Source organism: Rhinichthys klamathensis, unplaced genomic scaffold, assembly GCF_029890125.1.
Source record: "Rhinichthys klamathensis goyatoka isolate OS25496 unplaced genomic scaffold, OSU_Roscu_1.1 h1tg000221l_1, whole genome shotgun sequence".
NCBI lineage: Eukaryota > Metazoa > Chordata > Actinopteri > Cypriniformes > Leuciscidae > Rhinichthys > Rhinichthys klamathensis.
The window spans coordinates 2,317,660-2,334,933 of record NW_026606745.1 but is presented as its reverse complement, the minus strand read 5'-3'; the positions used below and the strand labels follow the sequence as shown (position 1 = coordinate 2,334,933).

The 17,274-nt window shown below is 36.2% G+C and overlaps 1 protein-coding gene across 1 annotated transcript in view; it reads left to right on the top strand.

Moving 5' to 3' along the window:
* Window positions 1–295: 295 nt before the first annotated feature.
* The window catches only part of pinx1 (PIN2 (TERF1) interacting telomerase inhibitor 1), a 33,495-nt gene continuing 16,516 nt past the window's right edge, over window positions 296–17,274 (top strand). Inside the window, exons 1-6 of the mRNA XM_056264499.1 lie at window positions 296–399; window positions 799–908; window positions 2,928–3,020; window positions 3,120–3,201; window positions 3,450–3,533; window positions 14,362–14,447. Of these exons, the coding sequence (XP_056120474.1) occupies window positions 381–399; window positions 799–908; window positions 2,928–3,020; window positions 3,120–3,201; window positions 3,450–3,533; window positions 14,362–14,447 (474 nt within the window). The 5' untranslated portion in view covers window positions 296–380. The remainder of the gene's footprint in view (window positions 400–798; window positions 909–2,927; window positions 3,021–3,119; window positions 3,202–3,449; window positions 3,534–14,361; window positions 14,448–17,274) is intronic.

Sequence of the window (17,274 nt, the reverse complement as noted above, 5' to 3'; positions counted from 1 at the left end):
ATTTTAAGATCTTGATATTAGCTACCACTGTTATAAAAAATACACTATCATCAAATAAATTAGTAAAAGTTAAAACAAGTTCCTTAAGCAGTTATTGCAACTAAATGTTTTTTTTTGTTCTATAAATTATTCTGAGCAGTTAACCCACTTACGCCATCTACTGTTACAAAAGTGTTCAAATACGATGATAATGTCGGCTACTAATGGCGTAAATAATCTAAATGCACGTGCATGATATAGTTTGTTGTGGTTTGTTAATAATTATATATCATATCATATAATTATATTGTGTAATGTTTGATACGACAAATGAGCTTTTTTAAATCAGGCACAAATAGGACAAACTGCCTGTTCCTCCATGTGTTCAAGGACCCCTCAAGATGTCCATGCTTGCCGAACGTGAGTTTACAATTTGGAATGTATTTTAGGATAGTTGTATGTGTTTGAAAATATTAGTTGTAGGTTTTGTAAAATTGAATTAGGGTTGTGCTTTTGATTTGGATGAATATCTTACATTAAAGTCATTTTTGCATTCCTCCATGTTGTTTTGTATGTTTGCTAGCAGGCTAACGTTAGCCACCATGGTCATTTAATATCACAGGGCGAATCATGAGTTGTCAAATACTTTAAAATAATTCCGCTTTATACTGTAGTGTAGGCCTACCTCATAGACACAAAACCCTTGTGACACTCATAAAAAAAAAAAAAAGATTGAAACGTAACATGAAACGAAATCTGCTATTATTGTAGTTGCTTATTTTTTTTTACACTTATATCATATTTTTTGTATTTTATTAGCACGTCGTAAACAGAAATGGGCAGCGGACCCCCAAAACACCACGTGGAGCAACGATGAGTCTAAATTTGGACAGAAGATGCTGGAACGTATGGGCTGGGCCAAAGGAAAGGTATAATAACACATTAATAAAAACATACGTCAAATGTCTGTAATGAATATTAAGTTTAACTTAAATATTTCTAAACTTCTTATTTCTGTAAGAACGCCGCTGAGAATTTGACTTTGACTTATCTGTCACTTGCAATGACTGGTGCCACAACCACATTGTCTACGTCTTGAATTGGCTTATTATAACTTACGTATTACTTATATTTTAGACACATAGGTCTATATCAATAAAAACATATATTTAAAACACAACAAACATACAAACTTTTGTGCCAGTGATTTCAAAAACATGAGGAATATTGCATCCCTTAATGTAAGATCATTTAAGGCCATTCTAAATATATATATATGTATATGTATGTGTATATATAAATAAATTAATCATCCCACTAATCTTAAAATCGTTGATCCACCTACACGTGTTATGACTACTTGTGTTCTTGAACACCTTTCAATTCTGTTTATGCAAACATGTTGCTTGCCATGGCAATATTATCTAGCTGGCTGACATAGATGAAGAGTTACATTTCCATAGCAGTTTATGATAGTCTTTTAAAAAGTACCAAATAAACTAATAAAAAAGTTCAATTTGAATTATTCATTTATTTATTTTTGTGGCATTGTATAATATATAGTATAAAAAAAAAATCACACTATAAAGACAATTGCTAAATGTTTTTTTAAATGTAAATTGTAATCCAGATTTGTTAAATTGTTTCAAAGTATAGCTTTTTCCTTTTTACAATAATAAAAATAAATAAATAATAATTCAAATAAATAGAATAAAATAAAGGTAGAAATAGTAACTATGTACATCCAGGGAGAGAACGTGTGGCTGAATTAAATTCCATCTGACTGGAATAAACTCAAGCAAGTCATTATTTTGAAAATGAACATGCATCTATCAAAGAAAATAACAAACAAACCAAAAATAATAACAAACAAAACTAAAGGTGTTCCAGAGGGGGAACAAAATATCAAAAATAGTTGGTGGGGTCCTGTTGTAGAACAAGAAAGTCCACATCCCGGCACTTGCATAGTTAGACAGGTAAAAAGCCTTTATTGTAAGACAGGGCTACATCTTAAAAACCACCAACACGTTATTGGTGCTTACCATATACAATAAAGGCTTTATTATTATTTTTTTGCAGTCTATGTATCAAAGTGCTTGCATGCTTCTGATTATAATTTTGTGAAGGCAAAATTTGTGTAAAACCTTATAGAGATGGGTCCAGCTAACTGAATCAAAGGCTTTTTCAGCATCTAAACTTAAAATCATTGCTTTTGGTTTATTTCTACTTTATTTATCTTAAAGGGATGGTTGATTATGATTTCACTTTTCTAACTTTAGTTAGTGTGTAATGTTGCTGTTTGAGCATAAACATAAACATCTGCAAAGTTACGATGCTCAAAGTTCAAAGCAAAGGGAGATTTTAATTTAAAGAAATTGCCTTTTAATGACTACAACCCACGGCTGGTAGGGACTACACAACATTCCTCCCGGGTTAGTGACATCACCAACCCTAAAATTTACATAAACACCTCCCCCGGGAACACGATTTATAGATTAGCATCAGCTCATTTGCATTTAAAGGGACAGACACCAAAACTGCGTTTTTGCTCGCCTTCAAAAAGTGACAACTTTAACATGCTATATAAAAATATCTGTGGGGTATTTTAAGCTAAAACTTCACATACACACTCTGGGGACATCAGAGATTTATTTTACATCTTGTAAAAAGGGCATTATACCGCCGTAGGCCACATGACAATGACAATATTGTAGTATTTACAGATGTAGTAAGTCTGAATTTTATTTATATACGCATTCATACTATATAGAACATACTTTTTTTTAAATGGTTGTGAAGTAAGTTTCAAATCAAATGTAGTACCTATTGTACAGTATGTGATTTTGGATGCAACGCATGTCTGTATTGTGTGGAAATGTAATACATCATCTTCTAATTGTCTTATTTGTGTGTGTGCTCACGTTTTTCCTGGTTTGTTTGTGTGGCAGGGTCTTGGCAGGAGTGAACAGGGGTCTACAGAAAACATTAAAGTTAAAGCCAAGAACAACAAACTGGGTCTGGGCACTTCTGTAAACAACGAGGTGAGAGACCATTACTGTTTTTTTTCTCTTTGAGCTACTGTGTTTTGCGTTGTGTTTTTTAGTTACATCAATCTTCCTTTCGGGGGTTTGTGTTGTTAGGACAACTGGATTGCCCACCAGGACGATTTTAATCAACTCCTTGCAGAGCTTAACAACTGCCATGGACAGAGCCACACTGACAGTAAGCTGAATTTTGAACCTCAAAGGCAAAACATCACTTAAAAAGTAGTTTTGAAATGGGTTTAATTCTCCTTAACGTCCAATAGGTGGTGCTATTGTAATGTTGAAATGACCTGGACAATGTAATGTGGTTTTCATGTCTGTTACATTGTAGTTGCGTGAATCACTCTTATGTTAAAAACATTGTGTGATGCAATTTTTTTTAATGATTGGTTTTATTATGATTTTAACCTTTCTGTGTACTTTCAGATCCCACACAGGAGCAAGGATTTAGTTTGGAAGAGAAATCAAAGACCTCAAAGAAAAGGGTCCATTACATGAAATTCACTAAAGGTGAGCCATTCAGTGTCGTCTTGCAAATCTGACATTATGCTACCGGACTTTATTTTGAGCGAACTTTGCTCTACAACAGTGGTTCTCAACCTTTTTGACTCCCAAGGCCAATATTATCCACAGTAATATTCAAAGGCCCCATTACTTTTCCAGTTACTTTGCGATGTTCTGATTTTTTAAATAATAATAAAAAAAATGTAAAAGTGTTTTTTTTTTCTTACAGTTTGTGCCTGATAAAATATATTAAAGCATTACAGGATTTTCCAGGGATAGAAATCACACTTTTAAATGATGGCGTCCTTATATAACCAGGGTATCAAGAAAGTGGGAATTATGGTTCTTTTAAATAATTTATATTATGCTTGTTTTGTCTTTTAAAAAAAGAATTTGAAGTCATCTCGTGGCCCCAAGGACTATTGCCAAGGCCCCCTAGTTGAGAACCACTGCTGTAGAATCAATAGTTTTATTTATACAATTTTATTGAAAAAAAAAAAGTTCTGCATTTAATTGTGGGGTTATTCATCTGTTTTATTTGTAGGGGCTATATTTGGTGATTGTTTGTAAAGAGATGACTTGAGTCTCTACATAGTCAGGGTTGTCTATTTAAGTCTGGTGGTGAAAGGTGGTTGTTTTCTTTTTGTTTTTAAATAACCTAGATAACGTGTTAATTTGAAAAACATTCATGCAGCCTAGCCAGTTTTCTTTTGGTATTATTTTTCAATTTCCTTTTTAAATAAAGCCCCCCTTCCATCACTTCCTGTGTTCAGTAGCTGAACTTTGTATGCTTTGGCATATGTAGTAAAAGCTCACGGGTCACTGCTGCAGTAGATCAGCATGATCAAGTTGGCGGTCAGCTTAACCAGCAGCCTGTGCCGCCCCTAGTACAGGGAGTCACTTCATGAAGCTCCATGTTTTCTGGCAATCATGTAGACAAACAAGTAACCTGAGTTTGATCAGGCAGCTGAACAATCTCCCTGAATGTTTTGTCACGTAGTGTTGACCTCTGCTGAATGGCTCACATCCTTCCCAGCATGGAGAGCAGGGCGGCCTGATGTTTGTTGGTGGTCTCCGAGTGGGAAATTTATTTGGCCTCTGGTCTAAACATTCATGATGCTATGACACTTTCAAGGGTAGTATTTTTAGACCTTGTCTCATTTTCCATGATGGATGTTTATAAAAGATGTCAGGAATGTTGGGGAAAAACTCGACGTCTCTTATCACCTGAGAGGACACCGTAGCATACCGCTCCTAAGCTTGACTTCCTGTTTCCTGTGAGGAGCACAGGCCAGTGCACTTACTACTCAAAATGGCCTCAATCAGCACCTGATGAGTCTCACAGATAACACCGCATCCAGAACAATGTTGTTGTTGCTGCCGTTGTCTCTGTTAAAGCAGCACTAGGTAACTTTTCAACCTTCATAATATATTTCCAAGTCTCTTGTGATGGTACATCGACTTACAATAGGTTGAATGACACGTCTGCCATAGCCTGACGGGGTCTGTAGCGTTTTTAATCGTACTTTTAAACTTCGGGTTTCGGGTAGTAACCGGCGAACAAAGAGAACTACAAAATTCGACTGCTTTACGGCTTATACGTCACTTCCACCACCACCCCCACTTCCTTAAAATCGGACGTGCGAGCCAAATGTTATAGTCATGGCCGAAGCAGCACAGAAAAACAAGAAAGCAAAGGTTTTATCGGAGCAAAGAGAAAAAGACAAAGTGATCGCGTTAAAGGCAGAACGAGGATCAACATTGGGCCAGCATTTTCTCACTGGCGTGAGCTGAAGGAGGAGGAGGGGTGCCTGACCGATGCGGACTTGGCAAAAAAAAAAATCAAAAATCAAAAGAAAGCCTGTGTCTAAACGGCGTGCACAAGTTTGGTAGGGGCTACATTCTTGCAAGTAAATATATGAGATGTACAAAATTATATTTTAGGATACCTAACATGTCTGTGATATTTGTCTTGCCTCAAGCTATAATGCAAATCGATTTGTAAAATTTGCAGATTCATTTATGGTAGCTTGATATTATAATATTGACGATATATGGTTATTATCTACCACTCAAACATTGCATTGAAGTATCATATAGATCCAGTAAAACGGTAATCAATAGACTAGGCTACTATAATGACGCTGGCTTGTAAACGTGATCATCGCGATCATTTGTAGTTAGAAAAAAAAAAAAAAACATGAAATTATATTCTTATGACATGCTGAAATATATGCCACTGTACCTGGGATGAAGACATTTCAGACAAGACGCAAGCAGAACACCTGCATGTGACCTCCTCCTACAGTGTTCAGGGCTATCATGGTTGTCAACAATTGCACGTGCATGTAGGATGACAGCGTTTACGACAGTAGTAGAGGTCTAGAGGACAATACTGTTTCCCAACTGTAGGGGGACCCCACCCCGAGAGAAAGTTCCCTGGTGTTACTTTAAAGCCTTTGTTTAACTACAAGAAGGAAGATCGTACTTTCAGTGGATGGGTCTCATGTCTCATCAGACAGAGTGGACATCACACACAACCTCATCACGACACCCCAAGGCAATTGCGCTACTTCGCTAACCTCATGTCCATGACCTCAGCTCTACTCTGATTGGTTGTGTTGACCTCTGCCTCCATAAGTCTCATTTTGTGTCTTCCTGAAGTGAAAAAGCATCACTCAAGCTCATTAGTAAAACTTTTTTTTTTCTCCTATTCTTGGTATGATTGACATCCTATTGTAAAAGCATCCCCCTTCAGAGGTTAAAGAGATAGCCCACCCAAAAATAAACATTCCGTCATTATTTCCTTAGACCCATGTCATTCCAAACCTGTTTATTTGTAAAATAAAATGTAAGTCATTTTTCCTTCTGTTATTTTTCCTTCTTCCTGTTATTTTTCCTTCTTCCCAGGTAAAGAGCCTAGGTGTCATTTTAGACAGTACTTTGTCTTTCGAGGCTCACGTAAATAATATCACACGGTCCGCATATTATTATTTGCGCAGTATTAATCGTCTTCGACCATCGTTATCTGCTAGTGGAACTGCGGTCCTTGTGCATGCATTAGTGACTTCTAGAATTGACTATTGTAACGCTCTGCTTTGCGGCGTTTCACAAAAAATGATTCACAAACTTCAGATGGTTCAAAACTCAGCGGCTCGGATAATTACGCGAACATCAATGAGCGAGCATATTATTCCTGTTTTGGGGCATCTTCATTGGCTTCCAATTAAATCTCGTATTCAATTCAAGATCCTGCTTTTTACATACAAGGCCTTACATAATTTAGCATCTCAGTGAACTTTTGCATGTGTATGTTACATACTCGATCCCTCAGGTCTTCTACTTCTGGCACTCTTGTCATACCACCTGTGCGTTTAACTACTATGGGAGGTAGAGCTTTTAGCTATAACGCTCCGGCAATGTGGAATACTTTACCTCACGATATACGCAACAGTCTGAGTCTTTCAATTTTTAAGTCGCGTCTCAAAACTTATTTATTTAGACTAGCTTATCCTGATTGATGTTAGTATTGAGTATTGTTCTTGTGAATTATTTTATATTGTTGATTGTATTTTTTATTGTATTGCTGTCTCTCTTGTATAACTATGTATTTTATCCTTGTAAGGTGTCCTTGAGTGTCCTGAAAGGCGCCCTTAAATAAAATGAATTATTATTATTATTAAGTCAATAGGAACCGAAGCTGTTTTTGTTCATTTTTCAAAATATCCTTTGTGTTCTGCAGAAGAAAGAAATGCATACTGGTTTGTAACAACATAAATATCAGAATTTATCTTTGGGTGGTGGACTATCCCTTTAATAGTAAAAATATTGGAATGGGATTCTGCTTAAATGTATTAATAGATAACACCTTAACACACCTTAAATCCTTAAATATAGTCTATAACAGTCTCTGTCGATGTGTGTTGAGATGTCTGTTTCTAACCCATCATTGTCATATGTATCAACAATTGAATCTTTTATCACCAAAGGCTAGACGTCAGCTACACTGGTTTCAGTTTGTTTATAAATGTATATTTCTTTTAACTATCCTTTTTATTTGAAGCAACATTTAGTCCTATATAGGTCAACTTATGGCCTGAGACACCTTGATCATCCCTTTTTTTCTGTCCCAAAGATATCTAAAGAAATTGGAAGACGTGCTTTCAAATTCAAAGCCCCCTCAGATTGGAACAGTTTACCTTGTTCTTTAACCCTTTAGCTGTCACCCCCCTTTTTGAGAATGGGGGTTAAAATGCACTATTCAAACTTAAATAGTTGTAATTCAAGACTGCTTTGGAATATATACCCTAGTTTGGTCTTGTTTTAAAGAAAACACTCAGCAGATTATTGCTGAAGTGAAAACACTTCAAAAAATGAAAGTATGAAAAAGTTATGGAAGTTTAAATTTACAGTAAATCAAATATACTGTACTATATATCTTTTATTTTATATAAAATATATATTTTACAAAATATTTTTTACTATAAAATTACTATAAAATCAAAGCCATATATCTAACCAAGTTATGTTCCAAATTTGAAGTTGATATCACAAAAATTGAAGTTCCCATGAGATTTTGTTTAGGCGTAGTACCAAAAATAGCCACCGGGAGACATACATTCCATTGAATTTAGTTGTATATATTCTGCCTTCACAAATTAATAATTTTCTGTCCAAATATCAATTCTGTCACAAAATTTGGAACCTTGAGACACAGACGTTTCTGACAATATGTGTTTTGTCAAGATTAGAAAAGGTTTTGATCATAAATTATGAAATATAATGATGCCCAAAAGGGGAGGAGCCTGATAAAATAATTTAGAGTACCGTTTCTATGGTAACGCAACGTTCAATTATAAAACGGTTTTCACAGGATGAATTCTGAGTTTGTAAGCTGTCAAATGATACCTAATTTATGATAACTACTAAAATATGTGATAAAAAAGGCGATAAAAAAGATATTATATTTTAGAGGATAATATATATATTATAATTTTTAGAGGATAATATTATATTATAATTTTTTATTGAAAAATACTAGATTATATGTTTTATTATGAACTTTTAGCATGAAAACCCAAAGTTTCAATTATTAAAGGTGTGTGTGCGTCAACTTTTTGTGACAGAGGTCAGAACTCCTGTTATGCTGCAGATCTTTTTGAGGCGCACTCTTGTCAAAAATTCATCGGTTACTCTTCTTACATAATTTGTAGCAAAAAACAGCAGTCAAATATCTATTTAGCAGACTTAGACCTTTCCAACGATATATAGTTTGTCATGACTAGATTAGGATTTAATAGTAATATAGTGAAGTAAATTTAGATTGCCCGTATACGGGCAGGTGACAGTTTTAAGGTCCATCTCTTCCTTTCCACTCTTTAAGCCAGCCCTTTTAACTTATTTGCAATCGTGTGACCAATGTATATGTTTTCCTGGTATATGAGCTTTTGTGTCTCTAATGCCCTTAGTAAGAAATGATGTATGTGCATGCACGTTTGTATGCATATGTGTATATAGGTATGTATTTTTGTATTGTATGTATATTTGTTTGTTTTTGTGGTTTTGTCAACGTCAAATATGGTTCTCTCCTGTAATATCTTAATGTCATACTATATTGTTTATGTGAAAATGCTTTGGACAGAGGTGGGACAGGTTGGGCTGGTTGGTTGTGAGGAAGAGCTTTAGTATGTGCGAATGTGTAAGTGTTTGGTGTTATCTTGAGGACCCCCTCGAAAATGAGATGTTCCATCTCAAGGGGTTATCCTCTAATGAAATGAAATGAATTCTCAGAAGAAGACTCTGTTCTCTGAATGTGTGATGTCAGTAATTTGATCCGTAACAGTCTGTTTGAGATTTAAGTTGCTGTGCCTGAAAGTGGAACTAAGACGTCTAACCGTCTTTGAAATGACAAACGTGACACTGGTTGTTACAACTGCTAATGGATTTGTAGTTTGTTGTCATGGCAATTGTCTCGTTGTGCCAACGCGTCGGGTTCCGCCCATGTCCCCTGTGGAGGCTTTGTTGATTGGATCCCGTTTTGCTGATATTAGTTGATCTGTAACCCACAGAAGACCTCACCTTTTGTACGTTTCCTGGATACGCCCCAAAAAAGCCGTTGCCAGGTTAAGGCCTTTAATGGATTTAACAGAGATAAACTAGTTCTATCTAATGTTTAAACGTACACTACCGTTCAAAAGTTTGGGGTCAGTGAGAATTTTATTTTTATTTTTTGGAGGAAAGAAATCAATACTTTTATTTATCAAGGACAGTAAAGACATTTATAATGTTACAAAAGATTCTATTTCAAACAAATGCTGTTCTTTTGAACTTCCTATTCATCAAAGAATCCTAAAAAAAACAACAACTGACAGACCAACAACTGTTTCAACATTGATAATAATAATAAATGTTTCTTGAGCATCAAATCCTCATATTATACTGATTTGTGAAGGATCATTTGACACTGAAGACACTGACACTGGTGATGCTGAAAATTCAGCTTTGATCACAGGAATAAATTACACTTTACTATATATTCACACAGAAAACAGCTGATTTACACTGGAATAATATTTAATACTATAACTGATTTTTGTTGTATATTTAATTAAATAAGCGCAGCCATGGTTAGCAGAAGAGAATTCTTTTAAAAGTATTTAAAATCGTACCGACCCCAAACTTTTGAACGGTAGTGTATGTTACACTTTTTTTTTTTTTTTTTTTTAAGTAAATGTAAATACTTCAGTTTGTCTGGAGACCATTACTCTAAACTACCGCAATACCATCATGATAAAAAGTGGACAAAATCTTTTGACCTGGATGCTTTTAAATACTAGTATTAAATCAAAATGGAATGTTCACCAAGGCTGCATTTATTTGATCAGAAATACAGTAAAAACAAGAATAGTGAAATATTACAAAAAATAAATCTTAAATGTAATTTATTTCCGGCGATGGCAAAGGTGAATTATCAGCATCATTACTTCAGTCTTCAGTGTCTCATGGTTCTTCAGAAATCATTCAAATAAGCTGATTTGATGCTCATTCAACATTTATCAATTTTAAAAACAGTTAATATTGAAAACATATATTTTTATGGAAACGATGCTAAATTTTTTCAGGGTTATTTGATGAATAGAAAGTTCAAAAGTACAGCATTTATTCGAATTAATAGAAATCTTTTATAACATTATAAATCTTTACTGTCACTTTTGATCAAATAAATAATGCCAATACATTTAATTCATAATCTACAGTAGTCAACATTTGAAGTGGATCAAAACCTTTCATCAAAGTTCTACATGAATTTTGAACAATACCCGTTCTTGACTTCAAATGTTGACTACTGTAGATTACTTCACTATTATTAAAAACAACAGTACGGTAATAAAGAATGAGAAATTGTCCAAATGTTTGACTGTAATATTAGCAACCTTTAATGTAGTGTAGAGGTCTCTTGGTGTTGAGCATCCTCTTAGTGCTGATTATCTTTTGTCAGGATATGAATGTGCAGTGTGTAATGATGGTACAACTGCATATATTGCTTTCAATGTCATTTTTAATAACTGATTTTGGACTGATCCTTTAGAATGGAAGCAAGCTGAGCCCCACTCTAGACAGGATGGAGGTAGCTTGTTTCAAAGATTGATGGCTTTCAGAACAGGAGAAAGGCACCAGCGTCTCCAGCGCCCATCTCAGACACAAGCAGCGTAAACCAGTAACCCAGATTTAATTGGCTGCCCATTTATCAACTGATCCAGCATTTCTTGATGTGAGCTGAACTGCAAGCACTTCATCATCTGAGTGGGTCAAGCTGTTACACAGATGAACGAAACAATTTGGGACCCCTTTATTAATAATTAACCTGATTTCTTTTGAGAAACAAACCATTGCATATAATATTTTCATCTTTACTATTTCCTGCTCAAGCAGGTAAAATAACACCCATTGATCTATTTTTTTTTGTCACCTTCACTTCCTGTTCCAGAAAAGCCTGTGTCTTTGTTCATTTATTTGCACCTGACAAGCTTAGAACTTATGTAGGTGTCTTTTGAGGCAGTCAATCAGTATTTTGCTTGTCAGATTAGCAAGTCGATCCAAAAAAGCCTCTGTGATTGCTAATCTGGTTTGGCACATTCGTTGCCATCTCAACAGTGACCTTGCTCCCAACAGGATTGCATAACCTCATGTGCACTTGTAGACTATACTACCTCTCGGCGATGGCTTTCAGACACTTTAAATTTTTATTTTATGTTATAATGCTTTCAATATATTCACAGTAAATGATTACTGGGGCTGTCAATCTCTAAAACGACAAAAAGTGACACAAAGTGCACCATACACTTTGTGAAGTATTTTAAAGCGATGTGAATTCAAAACTAAAAATTTGTCGTTAATCGCAGAAAATAGGATCTGGGGCCGTATTCACAAAACATTTTATCTTACCACTAAGAGTTTCCTCATTAAACAACATTCACAAAGATGTTGAGACCAACTTTTACTAAGAAACAGAGAGGGCGGGGTTGACCTCTTTGCTATGGATGTCAACACACTTACTAACTAGGACCACAGTGATTGGGTGATGATGGGTCTCTGTCTGTGATTTAATCATAGAAATATTGTAGAACAAGGTATCATGTTGCCATATTCAAAGATATTTTAAAATGTAGGCTAAGTTTTACTAATAAAGCAAGTAAATGTTTAGCTAATTGTCTGCATCTCGAGAGACAAATTATGTTTTATAAACAAAGTTCGGGAGAAGCACGTTCAAACGATCTATCTAATCCGCTCGAGAGGAGGCATATATATATATATATACAGCCGACTCACCTAGTTAACTTGACAGTTTTCTGCATCCCTCCGCCATCCCGACTCCTCACTCTCGGCTGGTTCCTATTCCCAGACAGGGATACGGGGGAGTACTCTGGGTTTGGGCTAAAATCTGAGCTCTCCTCGGACAACATGCCAAGTACGCTTATTTTACTCTTGTACTGTATTTGATGATCGATCAAAAAAAAAATTTAATGTATATATGTTTGGCATTTTTCGCCTTTTTTATTGTGACAGGACATTCATTAAAAATGAAGCAAAGTGGATAGAGAGACAGGGGGGTGGGATCGGGAAAGGTCCAGGACCTGGAACTGGAGCTGCCCACAAGGCTATCAGCACAGACAATAGGACATTATTTTCAGTGTTCAACGTTTTATTCTCCATCTTTCAATGCATTTTGCCTTGGTTAATGCAAATTAACCTTTTATGTTATGTCATCATACATTAAAATCTATAAATCAAAACATTTATTGGATTTATGAAGAAAAGGCTCCGCACCCAAGGCCCAATTGCCTCAATGGTTTACTGTGTCTTTGAGCGGATTGCTTGGTCGAATTGCCGGCAACAGCCATTTTATGATTGTTTGTGATTTTGTCTTACTGACTTCTCTTAACTATCTCTAACTTTTTACAGATTTAGAGTGAAATCCTTTGTGAAATACTCTTAGAGCAAATTAAAGGACTGACACACCCATTATTTTTAAGAGTTACTCCTTAATCGGCAAGTTAGCCTTAAGATGTTTTGTGAATACGTCCCCAGATTTACAATGAGAATAAGAATTGAAGAATCATTGAAGAATTGGTCGATTAAGTTCAGAAAACCAACTTGAATGATTCATGAATCGCAACTTTCTGATTTAGTGATTCATCACAAATCAAACAGATCTGTTTTTTGAGTTTAACTCGCTGATTAATGATTTGGTCACAGCGGTTTACAGCTCACTGGACGGGAAGATTTTCAATAAATAATTACTGTTTCTCACTCAAAGCTATCGTATGACTTATGAAAACCCGTAATATATATAACGCATGAGTCGTCATGAACTGGTTTTATGATACTTTTATGGTTCGTTTGCTGCTTCATTTTTGAAGCTTGAAATCTCCAGTCCTCATTCATTTAAATTATTTTGGGGGGAAAAAACAATCAGTACATGATTCCAAATGTTAATTTTTGGTTGCGTTAATCCTTTAAAGGTTTTCTGTGGCACTTGTAGTTACACCCAAAACTAACCTTTGTTAGTTGATAGATCTCATTTCCAAAAGTAAAAAGGTCATTTTTGGGCTCCACTTGATGTCCACTGTGATCAGTGGACAGCCTGTTCGGCCTGGTCTTTTGTTTAGACTGCTTACAGGATACCTTGGTTACTTGAAGGCAAGGTCTCCCCTTTGAAAGCCATGCTGAAAAAGACCCTAGAGCAATAAATAAGCGAGTGTTATCAGGAGCTGCTTGGAGGAAGAGGATGCAGCTGTACGAACAGGACTCGCGCCTGAGACGGGCGCCCAGGCACTCCTGGAGCCTTTGAGCTGCTGGAAAACGGGAGGTGTGAGGTGGGGCCGGCCCTGCACCGTTTGTTTTTCCTCAGCCGTTTCATCCCCTGCGACCATGCAACGTGCCCTTTTTTTACCTCTAAACCTTTCCTCTCGGCAGGAGTTCAAAACTGTCCTGTGACCCTTATCCATTTAAATCAATAGTTTACACAGTTGAACGGCACTAGAAAAATATCCATTTGTCAACAAGTTGCGACCGGAAACATTTCCTTTTCATCTCTCCAGACGTTTATGAAATGCGTTAACACGTTTCTCTTTCTAAATCGGAAAGTAGTGATCGATAATGTCTTTTTAAAGCGTTTTTGGTACCGGATGATAGTTTGACAGAAGTGCAGGTTGAAATGAACTCCACCGCCCTCACAATAAAATAGAACTCAATGTTTACACGCATGCTCTATTGTGTGAAATAATGTCAAAGATCTATAAAAAGTCTTCATGTTTTTAACCTTTTCTCACAGGAAAGGACCTGTCCAGTCGCAGCAAAACAGACCTGGCTTGTATTTTTGGGAAGCGATCGAAACAAGAAACAAGAGACCAAGATGAGGTAAACAGTTTAACTTGGCGACGCATCTATTTTCTTTCTTTCTTTTTTTTATTCTTTAAAATGTTGTACAACAATATTCCAGGTTCAGCATAAGCATAAGCAATCCTATTTGACACAGAATCTATGCGATTGAGAGTTATGTGAGAGCGAAAGATTTCCCCACGCAGATTTCATTGGGTTCAAGTTGTTTACTGAAGTGTTGACTTACAGAAAGCTGTTTAGTAAAAAAAAGGCCCCTTTCACTTTCTCATCGTAACTTTAATGTCTGGTACACGTTGTACGATTTTAGGCTGTCCCAGAAGAAAGATGACCAGCCGTCGTGGTTTCTGTGGTCGTGGCTCCTAAACGCTTGTCCTATGTTGTACAGTGAGAGAGGTTCAAAGATGGCCGTTGTCACGGTCTTGCGACCAAAGATAGCCTGCAATAATTTCCTGACAGTGTCTGAAATATAGCATGATCCTCTCACAGTGTGTTTTCTGCTACAACCTACATCTACTGACTAGCCAATAACAATTGCAACATGAAATGGCGTATTGATCAACACGAAATTATGCTAAAACGTAAAAACTACTTACCCCAAGCTCGATTTGCAAAATTGGCATGCCGAGTTGGCCTCTTTTCCCTAGCCATGACCTCATCCATATTCTCCTCTTTCGCTTCCTCATCTTTTTTCAGCGAACGTAGTTGCCAAAGTGCGATTCATCTCTCTATTTTTTTCTTTGCCACTAGTGCATGCTAGCGGATGACATTTTATTCTTCTATTCTAACTTGCGTTGTAACCTATGATTCAATAGGTGTCATCATCGTAGTCTACATGCATGTCGTACCCAAGTTTATTAGATCCATGTGTACAGTGTGATTTGTAAGGATCTTATAGGACAGGGCTATTCAATTGGCGGCTTTGGCCCGCCAATCATCTCCATGCGGCCCGACGGCACCAACCTCCCTCCTCCTCTGTTCCTGGCGGTGCGGCTAATTCAGTTTGATACTCGCTCCGATTGACCCGAGAAACGTTTTACGTGCGAATATTTCAGCAGTTATTATATGTGTTCTGAATTTATGTCGACTGAACCAGCGATAGGCTACCAATCATTCGTGAATGAATCATTCATTTGGTTCGATTCTAAACGCGCTTGCATAACGGTCTAAAACTATTCGGATTCATTCGGACCGCTCCGTTACTGAATCATCTGAAGCGGTTTCTCGTTCAGTACAGTCTATCAACAAATAGCGATGTTTTCAGTTGTTTCACTAGTTGTTTCAACACGGCCCAGCACAGAATTGCGTTTACTCCCGGACACTATTATTAAACAGCGTTGCGACAACCAGTGAGAAGTGTTTCAATTCGACAGACACCTCTCTGTTACAAACCAACAATCACTTGATGATTTAATTAGTATTAAATCGGATGAAACCGCCTCAACATTCCCAACAAGACTGATGAGGAAAGCAGAAGAAACACTGTGAGCATGAACGAAATTAGAAGACTTTAAATCCCCTAATCACCCTTACAAACATTTACCATGAATGTACTGTAGTAATTTACCATGGTTGGGCAGAAATGTGCAATATTTATATTGAATAATATGTAGTAATAAATAAATAAAGTAAATATATATATATATATACTATAATATTATATAGGCCTATAATAGTAAATATAGTGATTTATATTGCATTAGTTTTATTAGGTGGGTAGAGGAATAATTAATGCTTGTTATGAAATTGTCAGTTTCTTTGTAAAGGTGCGTATAGTTTTTAACTTGTGTTTAGGCATTTCTTTATACAGTGGGAGTGAGTAGCCTGTGTTTAACAAGTCTCACTGTCAGAATATTTTCATTTAAGCATAACAATGATAAAAAATTATTATTATTTCTCTCCAACAGCTGTAAGTTTGTATAAATAATTTATTTGTTCCATGGAAAATAGTTGTACACAGCTGTAAATTATCAAGTCTAAATTATAAAGTCTAATACCACATTTCCAAGTAAATACCACATTTTTAGGGTTACTTTAACTTATTTATTGAAACTGTTATGTTTCAATAAATAAGATAAACCCCCAAACCAACCCACCGCCCCACCTCTACTTTTCGATTTGATAATGCGGCCCTCGAATGAAACTAATTGAATAGCCCTGCATGTCTGTAGCAGGCATAGAAAGAAAGAAAGAAAGAAAGAAAGAAAGAAAGAAAGAAAGAAAGAAAGAAAGAAAGAAAGAAAGAAAGAAAGAAAGAAAGAGAAAGAAAACAAGGTTACTATTTATTTAGTTACTATATTATGTGTGTGTATATATATATATATATATATATATATATTACATATTACACACACAGGTGAAACCCGAAAAATTAGAATATCGTGCAAAAGTTAATTTTTATATATATATAGTATATGTTGAGCCGACATTTGAAGTGTTACATAAAACACGAGAATAATATTGAGATGTGGCAAAGCTATTGCAGCAGGTTGCATGTCACCTTACGGTCCAGCCCACCTGTAAGTACCGCTGACCTCTGCTTTCACGTGACCTGCTCACCGCAAGCTGCAGGCTGATAATGAGCCGTGTCATAGTGTGCAGTCTGACTCCACACACGAGTCACTGTAGGCAGGGATCCTGCTGAAATCCCCTTAAAGGATTTGCACCCGCTCTCTCCTTTTCACCCCATAGTCCTGTCAGCCACCTCTGTGGTCAAATCACAGGTAGTGTATTTCTGATGATGTGCTGGTGGGCACGATCAAACTGCATTTCCCCATCATCTCCCAGGTACAGGAGGCAGTGATGGAAGTAAAAAACAGAATTACTGATGATCCCTTCAAACCCTCGA